This window comes from Camelus dromedarius, chromosome 29 (genome assembly GCF_036321535.1).
Source record: "Camelus dromedarius isolate mCamDro1 chromosome 29, mCamDro1.pat, whole genome shotgun sequence".
In the NCBI taxonomy this organism is placed as follows: domain Eukaryota; kingdom Metazoa; phylum Chordata; class Mammalia; order Artiodactyla; family Camelidae; genus Camelus; species Camelus dromedarius.
This window is the reverse complement of record NC_087464.1, coordinates 25,261,868-25,281,525: the sequence shown is the minus strand read 5'-3', so window position 1 is coordinate 25,281,525 and position 19,658 is coordinate 25,261,868. Positions and strand designations below refer to the sequence as shown.

General features: G+C 37.5%; 1 protein-coding gene across 7 annotated transcripts in view; it reads right to left on the bottom strand.

Annotated features, from left to right (window-relative positions):
• Positions 1 to 19,658, bottom strand: part of MYO9A (myosin IXA) — a 175,473-nt gene that overhangs the window by 22,100 nt on the left and 133,715 nt on the right. For all 7 annotated transcript variants that reach the window (XM_031440897.2, XM_031440899.2, XM_031440904.2 and 4 more), the window contains 7 exons: positions 18,748 to 18,971; positions 18,013 to 18,129; positions 16,311 to 16,499; positions 15,014 to 15,061; positions 7,983 to 8,094; positions 5,991 to 6,052; positions 1,226 to 1,418 (listed from right to left, as the gene is read on the bottom strand). In XM_031440897.2, coding sequence (XP_031296757.1) covers positions 1,226 to 1,418; positions 5,991 to 6,052; positions 7,983 to 8,094; positions 15,014 to 15,061; positions 16,311 to 16,499; positions 18,013 to 18,129; positions 18,748 to 18,971 — 945 coding nt within the window. The remainder of the gene's footprint in view (positions 1 to 1,225; positions 1,419 to 5,990; positions 6,053 to 7,982; positions 8,095 to 15,013; positions 15,062 to 16,310; positions 16,500 to 18,012; positions 18,130 to 18,747; positions 18,972 to 19,658) is intronic.

Here is a 19,658-nt window from a genome sequence, read left to right as displayed (position 1 = left end):
AAACCTTTACTCTGCTTCAGTTACAAGGGTACCCATGAGATGATCAGGATGATACAGGATGAATGGTGCCGGTGGGCGGATTCCTGGTGACACAGAGACAAGCTGTGCATCTGTTATGTGATTAAAAAGATCTATTCCTTTTCAATAGTGGTAAGAGTAGCAACTGAAAATAAAACCATTCAGAATGTAGAACAGATAAACAAGATTATACTGCATAGCACAGGGATATATATACACAAGACCTTGTGGTAGCTCACAGCGAAAAAAAAATGACAATGAATGTATGTGTGTTCACGTATAACTGAAAAATTGTGCTCTACACTGGAATTTGACATAACATTATACAATGACTATAACTCAATAAAAAAAATGTTAAAAAAGAAAACCAGAGTTAAATCCTGGATACAGTCCAGGACTGAGACTAGAGCTCTACACAGATACATGTCAACCCACCAATTCTCAGCCGACGTAACTATGTCATCGACGTAGGAAGGCAGGCAGGTGCATCAGCAAGAGCACCGCTCGGAGTCAGAGAGGAGAGACTAACAGGCAGCAGCTTAGACTATGGACTCAGAAGATCTGGGGTTAAGTGCCAGCGGTGTCCCTTACTGGTGGTGAGCCTTTGGGCAAGATCCTCTGTAAGCCCTAGTTTCTTTATCTGTAAATAGGGCTAATAACTGCAGTTTATGCAGATTAGTACAAAGAACTGTTGTGAAGATTAATACAAAAACATTAACAGTGACCAGCGTCTCATCAATGGGTCGTTATTTAATTTCCCTTTACATAAATCTTCTTCTTTGTAAATTACAGATACCACGATCTTGCCTGACTGTTAGAGACTAAATGAGGTCTGTCTGAAGGGCATGATCATGTCTGGTACAACACGATACTCAGTGTATGTTTGCTGAACTGACCACATCAAAACAAAAAATCTTAGGGGGGTAGGTATGGTTCAGTGGTAGAGCACGTGCTCAGCATGCACAAGGTCCTTGGTTCAATCCCCAGTACCTCCATCAAAAAATAAATAAACCTAATTACCACCCCCCCAAAATGTAATAAAGTTTAAAAAAAAAGAAAAAACAAGAAATCTTTAGAAAGCTACAAAATGATAAAACAAGCATCCCTCAGGATGGAAGGAAAGGATCCACATGTGATGAAAACTAGGAGCACGAGATGAGCCACTTAAATAAAAGTTCTGGCCTTGATACAGAGGGCACTATCTTACCTGTGTCTAGACCTTGTCGAAGCTCCTTGATTTTATTATTTGAACCAGACTTTCGGTAAATACCTTCTGTGTACAGTCCATGCATTTCAATGTAGTTTATGAGCTTTTCCACCACTAAAGGAACAGTTCGGTCTTCACTGGTCAAACGGGACAGTTCAACCCCAAACTGTCGAGATGACAGCTCTGGATCATACTAAATGAAAGACAAATGTTGTTTCCAAATACATTCAAACATCTTTAAACCCAATTCTTTAAGACGAAGTACTTTTTAATTTTTCTGAAGTTTTATGAATGTAGTTATGAGAGTTAGGACGAAAGGGGGTTACGATTAATGCTGGGAGTATAAATTATAAGATTTTAGTTTCAATCCTCTTCCACTAGGAATCCCCCCCAAAAATACTAGGGTGGAGAATGGCAACAGTGGTAACAGGTTACTGCTTCCCTTCCTGTTAAAACCTCTTCAGAGAAAGATGGTTTGAGTAGGGAGAAGGCGGACAGGCTCTGTATGTTAAATATTTACCAAGGACCATGAGGAAGTCTACTGGTTTGATATGATGTAGGGTTGCCATGAGACTGCTTCAGTGTTTATGTAACCTCAGGGAAGTTTAACTGAACAGTGATGTCATAGCTTTCGGCAGAGGCACACACAAACTGGCCTGTGATTAGTGTTCTGACTCTTTTTTATTTACTGCAATAGTGTATACTAATACTGCACCTACTAACTATATTTTATGTGACTGAAGAAAAACAGCTTAACCTTAAGACTATGTGAAGTAGTTCAAAGCAAAGTAGAATGCCAGGATTACCTGAGACTTAAAACCTTTTTTGAAGACTTCTTTTCTTGTCCTTTCCTTCTCTTGGACCATTTTCCTTGCCTAACCCAACACTGTGTATCCTAGTCTCTCCTTCAGTCTGCATTCAATCAGTAGCAGGTTCTTTTACTCAATAAGGACACTATTTTTTTTTCCTAGTCTCAGTGCTATCACTGTGTCAAACCTGTATCACTTCCCACCTGAACGGCACCAACAGCTACCCGGTGAACTTCCCCACGCCCATGTTCTCCCCTTTTAATACGTTGTACAGTATACATAGCCTCCTTTATTATCTTCAAAACTGTTCAACGGCTGATGAGTACAAGGCATTCCTGAGTCTAACATTCAAGATATTACTTGAATTGATCTTAATTTCCCTTTCTAGGCGTCTGTTAATACGTATGTCATATATGTGCTAGGTAACAGAAAAACAAAATCAGAGACAGTTCTTACCCTAAGACTAGTATTAAGACTATAGTGCGAGTGTGTGGGGATAAGTAAAACATTAAGGCAGATTACTAGGTGTTACGGAACCATAAAAATGAAACAGCTAGTTCAGGAAGGACTGGGCTGGGTAAATGATGAATGACATTAAGATGACCTGATGCGTGTTGCCTAACTGCTGGAAAGCAATACCACATAGTAAAGAAGGCCAGGAAAGAACTTTTCAGGCACAGAAAACACAGAACTACAAAGCTGGGCAAAGCAAATTTTAAGTAATCAAGAAAAAGCTAGACAGAGAGCTTATGAGGGCTTTGGGTACTAAGTTACAGAATCTGCGGTCTTATCCTGACAGCTACGAGAAGTCACCAGAGAATGTTAAGTAAGGGAAGACATGATTTATATTATATGCATTATGCATCTAATAGATATTGTTTATGCATATATATTTATATTATTATGCATCATTCATCTACATATACTCTGTAATCCAGAACTTAATCTTTAAGAATTTTCATGTCTACTTTGAAGCATATTAAATTACCTTAAATTAATATAAGGCAACATCTCTGAAAAGTATTTCTGAGGTGGAAGAGAAAGAACTACGTAGAGGCTGCAAGTTAAATGTCTGCACTGTCACTACAGGAACTACGTTATATAGGTTATTTCGTATTTGCAACTAGATTACAGCTGGGGATAGGTCTCTCCCTTTCCCGTCTCAGAGGGTTACTGTAAGATTAAGTCACAGGTGGACTTACAAAGCTCAATAAATTGTTAAAGAAATAAAATAACGTTTGTTGCAACGATTAAAACGAAATAAACTTTAGCCAAATGTCTTACTATTACTATGACACATACATGCACACATATAATCTATTTACTTAAATGTTATGGCTAGCACGCTAGGAATGTTAACAGTAAGACTTGTGAAAGTAAAAAAATAAAATAAAATACTTGAGAGTATTAAACAAAAACTTTAAAACAGCTGTATCTGAAACCAAATAATCTAAAGCAAACATACTAAAAATTTCTATTTCTTGAAATTAAGGGAAAAATTAATTTTACTGTTTTCCACTGAAAAAAATTAACTCTGAATTTTCACTGTAAAAAACAGTATGTTTTTATAGTTATTTTCTGTCTAAATTAACTTCCTTGTATTTTTTTTTAGAAGTTTAATTAAAGTATGACATATATACAGGAAAGTACATAAACTGTAAGAATACAGCTTGATGGACTTTGGCAAAGCGAACTTACACTTGAGACCAGAAGCCAAATCAAGAGACAGAATAAAACCAGCGGTTATGTCCACCTGCAGGCCCTCCTGGCAGCGGTGCCTCTCCCCCTTCACAAACAGCCAGCATCTCTACTTCCGTCATGACAAGTTAGTCTTTCCTGCTTCTAGACATCATGTTAATGGTATCATATAATATGTATACTATGAGTTAAGTTTCACTCATTTTTGAACTTTATCTAAATGGAGTAACACAGTATGTGCACTTCTGTTTCTGGACTCTTTCATTCAACATTATGTCTGTGAGTGCCAACAGCGTAACCTCACTGCCATGGGGGACTCTGCTGTGCAAATACACCACAATTTATTTATTCATTCTATTGCTGATGGACATTTAGGTTTCTTTCAGTTTGGGAATATTTCAAACACTGCTGATATGAATGTTTTTGCCTTCTGGCACAAATACCTACGTATATCTGTTGGGTATATATCCTCAAGCGGTACTGCTAAGTGACAAGAAACACTTACGTTCAGGTTTGGGAAATACTGCCAAATAATTTCAGAAGCAGTTAGGGAAAAAAAAAAAAAAAGGTAAAAAAAAAAAAAAAGCAGTTAGGCAAACTTAAACTCCTACCAATAATGTATGAGAGTTCGACATCTGTCCTGCATCCTTGCTGAGGTGCTTTTCCTTTCAGCCATTCTAGTGGGTATAGAATTGCAATTTGCATTTCCCTGATAATTAGTAAAGTTGGGCACTTCTCCACACATTTACTGGTCATCTGGAAATCCTTTTTTGTGAGGTGCTTGCTGAAGTCCTGTGCTTATTTTTCTATAGAGTTGACCACCTTTTACTGATTTATAGATGCTTTTTACATATTGTAGATACAAGCTGCAAATATTGCAGATCTTTAGTGGTTACTTTAAAGACTGCAACAGTATCTTAATCCAATCAAGGACTGCACTGCAGTTTTCACAAAGCTCAGCCTATCACTGCTTCACCTCCTTTCCTGGGTATAGCTCTTCACAGGTCTCACTGGATAGTCTAGGGTGTTGACTAGGGTTCTTCTTCGAAGGTAGTTCATACAACTCCAGTTTTTCTCTATTTGGCACCATGAGACTGAAAAACACTCTAATCTGCTTTTCTATTTAGATTCTTAGCCTTTTGCCCTGTGCAGCTTAAGAATTTAGAAAATTCCTTGAGGGGAAAATCTCTGAGTTTCAACTTCTCTGTATGTCTGGATCATGGTCCCTCAAATCTTGACAATCCCAAACTCCAACTTCTGTCTCTATAGCCCTATGAGATTCCTAAAAGCTTTGAAGGCTTCTCTTGACTCTTGTGCTCCTCTGCCCAGAATCTTGGTTTCCTGTCCTACAGCAAAAATGGACAAACTTCCAGCAGGAGGAAAACTCCTCACAGATACAGATTTGCCAACCTGCAATTCTCTTCTCTTGAGGGTCTAGACCCCTAAACTCCAGTTTCCCTAGGCAGCTTTCTGATGCCTGGCAATAATTTTTTCAGTTTTTCTCAGCATGAGTCTGCCAGAAGCTACTCCATTTCAGCTGGAAGCAGATGTCTCACCTTCGTTGTATTTTAAGCCCTGAGTCAAATTTCATTTTGTACTTTGCCATTATTTGTCTACTAACTTGGAACAGATGCAAACTATATATGCTGGCTGTAAACACGCACACACATTTTACATAGTTCAGATTCGTACGGTATTGTTAAAATTATATGTGACTAATAAGTAAGAAAATGTGATTAGATGTCAATAAAAGCCTGAAATATTTCAAAATGGTTGCTTTATTGAAGCATAAGGGTGCCAGAAAACTTGTTCACTACCTTTTAGACCTCTGCCTGTATATCCAAGCAGAAATACGTGAAAACACCAGCTATGCTGGTGAATTTTGCTGCTCATGTTAAAATTTTGAACCGTAGCCGACCACTTTCAAGGGAATTTCTAGGAACACTTACGAGTGTTTAAAGAAGTAGGAAACCTTTAAAAGAAGTGTTTTAATAAGTTGTCATTTGTGAAGTCACTTTAGTAGCTCCCACGTAGTGAAGCTAAACATAGTTCCAGAAAAATCAATTCAGTTATATGTACCCATCCCTCTGCCTGGGTATGCTGCATCATGATATAAAACGTGTTTCTTACTACAATTTGTGGCCAAAGAGTCTGAAAACCACTGCTCTATAAAATCGCCAAAGAGGCCTTGCTGTCTTCCCTCACGCACAGCAGCCCAGCAGGCCTGTTGTCACTGCTCACAGGTGGCAGCTTCTTACCTTTTTAGAGCACTTGGCTGTGGTTTTCAGACAGCACCTCTTATGGCAAGCATACTTGCATACTGAAAAAGAAGTTAACAGTGTAGCATCTTCAGAAGTCTCTACATCAGCAACAAGGACTTAATAAATTTACTACTTTATTTTGAACATAAATTTTTTCTTTAAATCTGAGACTGTTATAATATCATACACATATACTTTGTACAGTATTAGAATGAAAAAGGGGTCTTAACCCATCCTTTTCAGAAAAATGAAGTTGAAAACATGCCTAAAATTTCTAACCACTGTCTATGAAAAAGCTTTTTATTCTTTCAAGACTGCCTGCTCCCTCCTCCCCACCCCTACCATATTCCAGCAGAGTATTTATCTATCTTTATGGTTTGATTCACAAATTAGCACTCATCTTCCCCTATTATATGTGCTCTACAATCTGCTAAAATGCCAGAAATACTATTAAGAATCATTCCAATGGGTAAGGAAGGCATTGCTGTCCAAGACCCTTACTGAAATAAAAACAAATTTGACAGCATGTTAAGATATAGGGAAGGTCTTATTTACTATCTTAGAAGGTCTAGAATAGAGGAACCAGAACATAAGACTAACAGCTGTGATCGGGAAGATAAGATAAAGCAAAGGTTCAGAGCAGAAGTAATTTCTTGGAGCAGAAGATCCAGGGTGGCTAGGCAGTGGGAAGCGGGGAGAGGCATGCAGAGAGGAGGACACTGGGAAAATGCTCGGCCCACGTCACTCTGGTACACCAGCTCTGGCTCCTGCATATCAACACCTGCATATCCTTCTTGAGCTTGTAAAGGATGACTTGCAGGATTTTCAAAGCCCAGATCAAGTAGGGGAGGCCATATCATTGTACTGGTGAAATCATCAGTATAATTACAAAAAAAGTTAGTTAATCCTATTAAGAAATCAAACCAAGCCCACCCAAGTAATAAAAAAGCAGATTCTTTATACTTTCAGTTTTAGATGACAGAGAAAACTACCAAACCTACAGGAGTCAGACTAACACTAAACAGTCAAGCCCATGGCAAACTACCTCCTATTTCACTCTCACTATAATTTTTTATAGACTACTGATAATAAAACAATAGGAAAACCATTGCTGAACCACAGAACAAGCGGACGTATCCAGCAGTAGTGGTGAACATGATTCTCATCCTTGCTGTCCTACTGGATCCAGCCCTTCCTAATATTCGTCCAATTCTGGCCCACGAGTAAACAAAGCCTCAAAGAACTGCTGGAAGCACCAGAGTACACGTATGGAATGAGGAGTGGAAGTTAAGGTCCTCTGTAAGCCAGAACCACACTGACCTACAGAAATCTTTACTCACATTCTAGGATTTATAAGTTCTGATGAAAGGATTATAGAAGGAAAAAGTACCTTTCTGGTTATAATCTAAGAATTTGTTCATTAATTCATCAATTCATGTATAGGCCCATCTACCCAACAAATATTAACACTTACAATGTGCCAGAACTGTTCTGGGCACTAGAGATATAGAAGAGACAGATTAAGTTTCCTGACCTTACAGAGCACACACTCTCGTGGGACAGTCTGACAAACAAGAAAACAAATGAACATTTAATGTAACATTGGGTAGTGAGAAGTGCTATAAAGACTAGAAAAGCTGAGTAAAGGGACAGTGATTTGGGGGAGAGGGTGGTGTTTTAGATAGCAGAGTAAGGAAAGAGCTCTCTAATATTTGAGCAGAGACATGAGTTAACTGAAACAGTAAGTCATAACTAACATCTGGGAAAAGAGCATTTCAGACAGAATGAGCTGCAAGCAGGGGGACCAAAGAACAACAAAATATCTCACTTGGCTACAAAGAGCAGGTGAAAGGGAGTATAATGCGAGATGAGGTTAAAGAATTAGGGAGTGTGAACATCTTCTTTATGTTAAAGAAGATATAAGAAAACTCACAGAAACAGAAATACCAAGTGGTTTTAAACAGTTCCTCAAAGATCTCTCATACTTACATTTGCAAACAGAGGCTCGGTCCATTATCCATATCAGAGAAGAACAGTACTCACAGTACGTAGGGATGCTATATTGGGTGGCCTTAAAGATGTGACCATTGTGCTCCTCCACCTGGATGAAAACAAAAGAAGGAAGCTATTTAAGTTAAAGCCAACACGGTAAATGCTGCCCTAACCTGTCAGGCAATGGGAAATCCTTCAATCCCTTGTTGTCTTCATTGGGCACTTATGCCAGAGGAGAATTATAATCTTCTGAGAAATAAAATAAAAATAAAATATATGGTCCCTGATTTCAAAAAGCTAGGAATCTAGCAGAGAGACAAGACCAACTTATATGAAAATCAGAAAGCAATGTTATAAACATATAAAAGCTGTCTTATGCAACTCTGAATCAGCGTGTTAAATTAAAAGCAACAGTTCTCAAATTTCTTTTAACCTCAAGAACCTTTTATGCTTTTGAAAATTATTGATGATCTCAAGGAACTTCTGTTTCTATGAGTTATGAGTTAAAAATTGAAACAAAAAAATTTAACTATCCAATTCACTTAAAATTAGCGTTAAACATATGATATGCTAACCTAAATAACATTTTTATGAGAAAGAACTGTATCTTTAAAGCAAAACAAAAAAAGGACCAACAAGGAGTATTGTTTTACATTTACATAAATCTCTTTAACGTCTGACTTAATAAAAGACCCCTGTATTCTCATATCCACTTCTGCATTCAATCTTTTCAATCAGTTTAGTTTGAAATATATGAAGAAAATCCAGCTTCATACAGATATGAAATTGGAAAATGGAAGAATAGTTTAATTATCATTACATCTAATGATACTATATCAAAATTCTGAAAATGATAACTTAAAGGTTAATTGAAATATGAAATCTAAAATCATTATCAATGAACTCTTCGTATTCTGTGACTTTAACATCCATTGTTCTGGGCTTCATTAAAACTTACAACCTTTACTTCAAAGTACCATTAAGAAAATAAAAGATAAGTCACAGACTTGGAGAAAACAGTTGAAAATCATATCTAATAAAGGATTTCTACCCAAAATATATGAAGAACTGTTACAACTCAATAATGAGACAAACTACATTTTTTAAATGGGCAAAAATATCGAATAGACAGTTCAGCGAAGTACAAATGGCCAACAGATAAATGAAAAGATGCTCACAAGGATCAGCCGCCAGGGAAACGCAAATGAGAACCATGACGAGATACCACTTCACACCACTACACAATAATTAGCATCTACTGGTGACAGCAGTATCTACTGGGGAGGGTGTGGAGAGACTGGAACCCGCAGATACTGCAGGTGGGGGGATAGAACGGTGCACTTAGTTGGAAAAACTGTTTGGCAGTTTCCGAAAATCTTAAACCTAGAGCTACCACATGACCCAGGAATTCCACTCTTAGGTATATACCCAAGAGAACTGAAAACACATAGCTACATAAAAACCTGTCCATGAATGTTCACAGCAGTAGCATTCACAAAAGCCAAAAAGTAGAAACAGCCCAAATACCCAACAAACGATGAAAGGATATAGAGACGTGATATATTCATAAAGTGGAGTAGTATCTCAGCACTAAAAATGACCAAGCTTCTGACATACCCAACATTGCTGACCCTCAAAAACATTTTGCTAAGAAGCCATATGCAAAATAATGCACATCATATGATTCCATTTATAAAAATGTCCAGAAAATGCGAAACTTGAGAAACAGCAAGTAGATTAGCAGTCGCCTAGGGCTGGAGCTGGTAAGGGCAATGACTGCAAAATGACCCAAAAATGCTTTTAGGTGATGCAATGTTCTAAAGTTGGATTGAGGTGATGGTTATAACTGTGTAAATTTACTAAAAATCACTGAATTGTACACTCAGAAGGGATAAACTACATGGCAAGTGCCTCAATAAAGCTGCTTTAAAATAACTTTTGGTCTAGCCTGCACTTAACATTGACCACTTTACCTGTACATGATTTTGTAGTATTATGCACTGGTCATTCAGAAAATACCAGAAGAATGGGGAGCAACTGCTGAGGATGGAGTTTCTTCAGGGGGTGATAAAAATGTTCTGATTATTCAGTGGTGATAGCTGCCCAACATAATGAATATAGTAAAACCTGCTAAAATGTACACTTTGAAATGGTTAAAAATGGTAAATTTTTATTTCATATGAATTTTGGCACAATTTTCAAAAAGGGTAGATCAGCTTACAGTTCAACGCTACAAATGATGTTTTGGAGACAACCATCCTGTGCAGCCATTGCATACTTCCCATTCCCTTGAGAAGTATCACCTGCCTTGATCTGTGCTAAGTTGTCAGCAGTTTTACCCATGATTGCTTTTGTGTTGACTCAGTGAAAAAGAAAAATACTGTCATTATTACTAGGAAAATAGTTCTGATCTTGTGAAATCCCTGAAAGGGTCCCAGAAACCCCTGCAGATTTCACACTTTGAGAACCACTAGACAAAAAAAATTTATATAAGTTCACAAAGAAGTATAGAAAGATACATACCATACTGTTAACTACAGTGGTTATCTCTGCTGAGATAAAACACCCAGTAATAAATGTAATATGAAATAGCAAACACCTCGATATGGAAAACTTTAAAACCCTTTTGGAAAGACACAAAAATAGACTTCAACAGATGAAAAGATTTGAAATCATAAAGATGTCAGTTCTCTGCCTGTTTATTTATAAATATAAGGTAATCTCAGTAAATGTACTAACAGATTTTTCTCCCTCCAACTGGAGAATCAAATTCAAAGTTCATATAGAAAAATAAGTAAGACTAATCAGAAAAGTTCTGAAAAAGAAAAGGAGAGAGCCCTGCCAATTATTACACATAATAAAAGCTTACTAATTAAAGTAGTGGAATTGGCTCATGAATATTCAGATCAACTAGGGGAACAGGATGAAAAAATTCCAGCATAAAGGGGAATTCAGAATATAAAAAAGAATGACATCTCAAAGTAGATGGGTAAAGACAAACTCTTAAATAAATGGTGTTGAATTTGGTAACAAGTAAAATTAAATTTGTATTTCATACTACACATCAGAATAAACTCCATAAAGATCAGAATTTAAATATAAAAAATGTGACCATTAAAGTATTCAAATAAAAAATTGAGAACTTCTTCATAACATTTAGGTGGGTAGGTGGGGAAAATTTAACTGGGACTAAAAATTAAGAAATTTTGGAAGAAAATACTGGTAAGTCAAATTTCATAAAAGTAAAAGTCTTCCATATAGCAAATGATATCAAAAGACAGATCAAAAGGCAACTGACAAACTGGGAAAACATTTGCAACTTATATCACAGACAAAAGGTAATCTTCCTCATATACGAAATTCTTACATATTGACAAAGATCAAAACCTCAATAGAAAAATGGATAACAAATATAAACATTATAGGCTACCGGGGGAAAAAAAAGCAAATGGTACTTAAGAAGAGATACTTAAGTTGATTGGTATTGAAAGAAAAGCAAATTAAAACTTCAGGGAAATACAATATTCTTCATCTATCGGATTGGCAAATATCTAAAAATTTAACAACCCATTTTCATACATTATTGCTGAAGCTGAAAAACGAAATTATCCCAATTGGGTAATAAGGCAACATTTATCAAAATAACAAACGCATTTTACCTATGACCCAAGAATTCCAATTCTAGGAATCCCCCTCCTCCCTCTAACCCACACACACACACACACACACACACACACACACACTCACTCACACACACTTACACACACAGAGTTATTCATAGTGCCATTAGTCGTCGTAACAGTAGGCTAGAAACAACCCAATCCAGCAAGGAGTATAAGACAGCTGTAAATCAGATTTCTACGCACAGCTATTGTACTGGGTTTGAAATGCTGCTGTAACAACTTCCCATAACAGCAGCTTAGAACAACACCCATTTATTATCTAACAGTTTTGTCGGCCAGAAGTCAGACACAGGTCTCACCAAGCTAAAAGCTGGCATTTTTCAGAGCTATGTGACTTTCCGGAGACTCTGGGAGGTAATCTGTCTCTAATCTCAACCATGTTGTTGACAGAACTCAGTTCCATTTGCTCGGAGGCCCAAAGTCCTGTTTCCTTGCTGGCTTCTAGCTGGTGGTTGTCCCCAGCTTCTAAAGGACGTTCACACTCCCTGACTAGCAGTCCCCTGGTCTCTGCAAAGCTACAAACAGGGGGCTGCATCCTTCTCCTGCTTTGACTTTACCTTTTATTTTTCTTTTTGGCCAAATAGGTTTTATTGTTTTTATTGCTTGTTACTACTTTTATTAAACAATGTTAGGCTTGTAGGATGATTAAGAAAACAACGAATATTCTTGGAATTTGTATACTCTATTAACTGATATAAATCAATCCAGTCTTCCATTATAGCAGTTAATTTTCAGGCTGCACAAAGATAAGTAATTTATATTCCAAACATAACAAATCACCTCTGGGTTAATCATCCAGTACTAGTCGCAAATTCCTACTATACGGCTGCACATAGGTACAGAATTTTAGCACAAGGCCGATACAACTGAGAAAGCATCTCCAGGCTAATGGTGATGGAAGCACTAGAGGTGGGTGTTAGCATTGGGTACCCTCCTGACTTCTAAGGTCTGCGAGTCAGTCAAGGCGCTTCGCATCCCTCCTGGCTGCCTGGACCAGATTCATTATCACCGACACTGAGACCAGCATCAGTTTTTAATGCAAATATCAAGTCATCAAACTCCTGGGACTCCTCACTGGCTATTACTGACCCCTGGCTAAACACATCCTCCCGCCGAAGGGAACCTGGAGCCATTTTGAGGACCTGGCTTCTGCCAGGGCTGGCCTGACTGACGAGTTGGAAGCATGCGCTCTCCAGCTGGGTAGCACGTCCCCCATGGCACTGATAGACCCCGGATGGACCTGCTGAGGTCCCCTCCAGCAGGAGGCATTCCACTCCCCAGTGTGAAGAAGGCGGTACTGTACCTTGGCCCTCCACTGGATAGCTGGCTTCAGAGGGCAACACATATGGTAGTGCAAGATGAAGTAAACCACAAAAACGTACAAAGTCCCTGCTGATCTTGGAGAGCCTCCCAGAGAGGCAAGAGGCAACAAGCTCACCCTGGGGACACAGGCAGGCTGGGGAGCAACTAGCATGCAGACGCTGGTGCAAGCAAGTGCCTCCCTGGAGCCCTGACCTCTCCCTGTCTCTTTCACATCTTTGTCACATAAATCTCTCTGACGGACTCTTCTGCTTTATTTACTATTATTATCAATTAAAATTGTTTTTCCCAACTTTTTAATTATGGCAAAATACACCTAACATAAAATTTACTGTCTTAACCTTTTCTTTAAATTGAAGTACAGCTGATTTATAATACTGTATTCGCTTCAGGTGCACGGCACAGTGATTCAGTTATAGATACACGTTTTTATTTTCAGGTTATTTTCCATCATAGATTATTTACAAGATACTGAACATAGTCCCCTGTGCTACACTGTAAATCCTTGTTCTTTATCTATTTTATATGTAGTGGTGTGTATCTGCTAATCCCATACTCCTAATTTATCCCTCCCCCTACCTTTCCCCTCAGGTAACTGTAAGTTTGTTTTCTACGTCTGTGAATCTGTTTCTGTTTTGTAAATAAGTTCATTTGTATTATATTTTAGATTCTACATACAAGTGATATATAATATTTCTCTCTCTCTAACTTATTTCACTTAGTATGATAATCTCTAGGTCCATACACGTTGCTGCAAATGACATTTCATTCTTTTCTTCATGGCCAAGTGTGTGTGTGTGTGTGTGTGTGTGTGTGTAAACGTCCCACATCTTCTTTATCTGTTCATCTGTTGACAGACACAGGTTGCTTCCGTGTCTTGGCTGTCGTAAATTGTGCTGATACGAATATTGAAGTACATGTACATTTTTGAATCAGAGTTTCCATCTTTTCTGGATACATGCCCAGGAGTGGGACTGCTGGATTATATGGTAACCCTATTTTTAGTTTTTTTAAGGCATCTCCATACTGTTGTCCACAGTGGCTGCACCAATTTACATTCTGACCAACAGTGCAGGAGGGTTCCCTTTCCTCTTCACTCTCTCCAGCATTTATTATTTACAGACCTTTTGATGGTGGCCATTCTGATTAGCATGAGGTGACAGCTCACTGTACCTTTGATTTGCTTTTCTCTAACAATTAGCAATGCTGAGCATCTTTTTATGTGCCTGTTAGCCATGTGGATGTCTTTTTTGAAGAAACATCTAGGTCTTCTGTCCATTTTTTGATTGGGTTTTTTTGTTTTTTCAATATTGAGTTATATGAACTGTTTGTATATTTTGGAAATTAAGCCCTTGTTGGTCCCATCATTTGCAAATATTTTCTCCCCATCCACAGGTTGTCTTTTTGTTGTGTTTATGGTTTCCTTTGCTGTGAAACAGCTTGTAAGTTTAACTCAGTCCCATTTGTATATTTTTGCTTTTAAGCAAGTAGTAATTTTTTTAATGCCTGCCTTCACTAGCAGATTATGAACTCCTCTAGGGCTTAAATCACCCTTGTAATTACAGAGATTATAGAAAAGTATATAATAAACATATATAATACAAAAGATAAGAATATGAACAATGGTAAAATATGCTCAAATGCCTTTGAGAGTGTTTTTTGAATTAGAAGTACTTATATTTGTAAAATCCTAAATGGTCCTCATACTCTTTGGAAGGGAGGGAAAGCTCCTAAAAAGTTCCTTCCCCACCCCTACTTCCAAAAAAGGGTCGTATCTGACTCTTTCATGAGTAAACATTTCCAGTTTTCTACAACTGAAGGAGGCCATCATTAATAACAAATCAAGCCACAGAATTCAAGACACATCTGTCATTCTAAGCTTTTGTAAAGGTATAAATGATTACCCCCAGGCATCTGATAAACTTATTCCTTAAATATATCCACAGAAATACTATATGATATACTTCACACTGTTGGTCTAACAATTACTTTTCTATAACATAAACAAAACAGATTATAACTTACCAAATCAGTTTCTTTTTTCCTTCTTTTCTTTCTCTCTGTTTTTAGCACCTGGTGGGAGAGAAATACAGAAACTATGATGTAAGAAGGACTAACATAATTTCTTCTTCTGCAAATGCTGAGATTTTTTCTCTACAGGTAATCAAATAAACAGCTCTTTATTCAGCAGAAGGAAATGTACAGTGCTAGTAAGCAAATGTGAGAAAAAAATTTAAATTTAGTAAAACACAGTGCTCAAAAAAGCAACAGAATGGAAGGACACTTTAGAAATTACTGTTTTTTTAAACCTCAGTTATGTCCAGAAGCCATACCATACTGATATAAATGATTGTTTTATTTCAATCATTAATTAATTGATTATTAATTTTAAAGACTGCACTTTCCGTATTTTGGCTCTAGAAAACTCTCCATCCCAGAGCTAAATATAAAAAGGTATCATTGGGGACATGGAAAAGCTTTTTCACATGTAACATTTTCTGATAGCCACAGCAGAGGACAACTGAAGCCTAACCTTTTAAAATCATAAACAAAGGTAGTGTAAGTCTAGTAGGAACCCTCTGCCTGACATATGAAGAACTTAGCTTACATGTAGAACAGAAGAACTTTCAAGGATTTGTTTATACTTAGCTACTTCAAAAGGATTTAAGATACATTACAAATTAAATATATATAAACCAGAATAACTGAAAATAAAATGGGACATAATCAATAAAAAGGATTAAGAGTATTCCTGACACCCAATAATTTCAGCTGGAGTACTGAAAGGAAACACACTGACAATTCTGCCTAAGTCTCCTATCTCTTCTGTAATATGAATGTCATAATAGTTAATAGGATTGAAGCAAGAAGTAAACAAAATATCAAACACCTAGTCTAATTCCTGGTACTCAATAAATAAAGGTTATTAGTACTATTACCTGGATTTCCAGATACACATATTTCCCTAAAACCTAATTCAAAGAGAAATATAATTTGTGGTTCCTTACATGAAAGTCACTAGAAGATATAACGAATCACATCATTAATCACTGTTTTTCAAAAGGAAATTCATGTACTGACCTCTATCAATGCTGAGGGTGTAATCTTGAGGGGACAACATTTATTCTAACTAACTGACAAATGTATTAATTGCAGAAGATTTAGATAATATGGCCTGATGAACTTTTCAGACAGAATGGAGTTTGCTGTAGTGTTAAGTTGACATGTTCACTGTAATGTTTTTCTCAAATACTATTAGTTCCAAACAGACTCTTAAGAAGAATTCATAATTGAATCCTTTTAGAAATAAAAATATATTTACCTTTGTTGGTATATAATCCAAGGTCTTGAATTCATTCATATATTCATCTAAAAACACTTTAAAAGTGTTGACCCAAACTCTGACTGGAGATTCACTCCAATCACGCTGCTCAAGCCTCATGGTCTTTTCCAGAATCTGTTCAAACAGTGCGTAGAGGTCTTTATACCGGATGCTTTTCCCATCATCTATCTAATAAACAGTAAGAGAAGACATGTAAGGCTTTATGAAAAGACTGTTTAAATATGGAAGGCTGATTCAACTTTTACCGTGTGGTATTTTGAGTAAAAATTGGAATCCTGACATAATGACCCAGGTCAGGTGGTATCGGCAAATTCCCACTCCACTATGGAATGTCTACAGAATAAAACCTGCTGAATTTCAGTAAAACCCCTAACAGTTTAAACAATGTGATAACTGGAGAAAGTCCGGGGGATTTCTTCCAGAAGTGCGGCTTTTTTTTTTTTTTTAGCTGTAAAGGTTATTTGCATCCCTCTTAGTTATCTAGCTCCCCAGAAATGAATCTTGTTCAGACAGCTTTACTCTAAAAGTGAAAGAGTGAACACCTGAGTCCCTGCCTAATGACACATTAGAAAGCTTGTACTTTAATTCACTTTTCCAAAGAAGAGTGGCAAGCCTAGAAAAACACCGTACATGGAATGCCTTTTAACTTATTTAAATGAGGTCTGGAATCTTTTTGAAAGGGAAAAAAAGCATTTAAGTGACCAGAACTTATTATCTACATTTAGAATTTATTTCTTTTTCACATCTTCAAAATTAGAAGTTGAACTTCTTCGACCCAGGGTTAGAAAACCACTATTAAGCTCTATTACATAATGTTGGCTCTTCCTGTGTGACTCAAAGTGTTCCAGTCCCTAATCTAGGAAATACAGGTGTGAAGCAGGGAAAGACAAGAGCACGGTGAGCAGAAAAATATGGCTAACACTGTCTCCACCCAAACCCAGTCATTTGCCCTAGCTCAACGGCTATTTTATCACAGTCTTGAAATTCTTGCTCTCTTAGACTGTATGGTTCCTATTTTTAAAAGGAAAAAAGAAAATCTTATACTGAGAAAGAAAAAGTAGAGGATACACAGAAAGTTCTGATTTCTCTTTTCATATTAAATTATAGGTTAAACAAATTAAATACAGATTATTATTTAATAGAATAAATATGACAATTCAGAGATACTAATAAAGATTTTATAGCTCAACAGCATTAATTATTATATACTTTAGCTCCAATAATAAATTTTCTAAAACACAACCAACATCATGTTAAAGTATAAGGTAAACTTGGAAGTGATATAAACGCATACATAGAAATCAGTGAACATACCTGCTCTAATTCCACTAAATAAGAAAGTATAATGATTCCACACAAATGAGAATTACAAGCTAGAGCCAGAGCTAAAAAAGGATTATGAGAAGTCAAAATGGTAGAGAGCCCCAGGGTGAGAGAGGATCATACCTAGAAAATCTGAATTCAATTTCTTAAGAAGATGAAAATACACCTGTAAGGGGGGGAACTACTCAAGGAAATTCAAGGAGTCTGTTAATCTGAGGTCGGTCAGTTGCTTTTCCTTATCTGTCCTTGAAATAAAAACAAGGGACTGGAGAAAGCTCTCTCTGTATTATTCTCTAAGGCATCGCCAAATTTTTCATATGCTGAACTACCGATTATCTCCCAACACAGTCCAACTTACCGCCAATGCAGATGAATAAAAGCTGAAGATATTCTGCCGAAATTCTTTCAGGGCTTTTTTAAATACAACATCCACTAGTGTGTCTTTCTTGCTGTCTTCATTATCTAGGTCATTCATCTGGGGACCACAGAAAGAGTTTTTGTACACCATCAACTAATTGAAAAGAAATAAACGCCACAGTGGACATACACTGCTTCTTCAACAACGACTGTCCTGCAAGTGCAAGCCACTGCTGTTACAGGACACAGGTGAACGCGTGACTAGACAGCCCAAGTTTTACTACTACTCATCTTTTTGTTTTTTTAATGGAGGTACTGCGGATTAAACCCGAGACCTGGTGCACGCTAAGCACACGCTCTACTGCTGAGCTCTACCCCTCCCCTCCCAAAGTTTTATTACGACTAGATGCTTCCTAAGGTCCCTTCTAACACCGTGACTCTATAGTTCTGCCACCAGAAAAACAACTCAACATGGGCAATGATGAGCCTCAACTCAATGCCTGGAATGCACCGTGACAGCTATAGCAAAACTGAAGTCAACAGTGAAGCCTAAAACCTTCAATACCGTCTCTCCAGCCTGACTCACGCATATCCTATTATCTGCACCTTTCCAGTAGAGAGCAGACCATACAACCTACTCAAGTGTGTGTAACCTTGCTCTCTGAGGGGCGCATCCTGATACACAAGTGTTCCCGTCAAAGCTGCTCAGGGGCCCAACGAAGCACGCAAAACGTACCTTTTTCAGAAGAAACTCATCCATGCTTTTTAAATCGCTGGCACTTGCTATGATCTGGACAGAGTCATTCTGCCAGTGTGTCGACTCCAAAGCCACGCTGCTGATCTTCACACTGCGCCTGCGCCTTGCCTTTGGAGAAGGCTCTTTGTTCTCCTTGCACTCCTTCCGGCAACTCCCAGGCAATTCTGGACTCAACGGAGGCGTTGGGTGATTCTGAGCTAATTCTATAATTCAAGATAGAGTATCCCAAAAAAATTTTTTTAGTAAAAATACTGAAATCTCCACATCCTTCTTTTTAAGTTTAAGTTCCTTTAGTAAGTCACTGAAGGAAATATGGAAATATCTAAAAAGTAAAGTAACATTAATGTTTGAGGTCAGGCAGTTAGGCAATAAATCCAGATTGCACATTTGTACAGAAAATGTATTTAAGAATTACTATTTTTCAACAGGAAATGCTATCGTGTCTCCCAAAGAGCTGAGATCCCATACTGAAAACCTAGACAAAAGTGTCTTGTAGAACTGAAGCCTGGATCCCAAAGACCTCAGTTCCAAGGAAAAGAAAGCAGATCACACAATTACACTACATGTTAGATGCTGTTAACCCAGTCATAGCGCTACTGTAACTGTTTGAAAGAACATCCAGCTATACACAAGCCCGTGAAGTTTAATGATTATTATTACCTCTTTATCAGTGTCAAAAGCCAAAAATGCTTCAGTGACAATATCTGGTATTAGGCTGGCAGCCTATATTGCAACTCAGTTGGCTTACTTCTGCTTGGGTCTCTTTACTAGTTAGGATTTTCGTATACATTTCCCAAATAACGACCTGAATTTCTCAGACAATTCCTGGAAGGAATTAGCCTTGTATGTAATACTGGAGAACACAGCCAATTTTCTCTGCAATTGTCTAC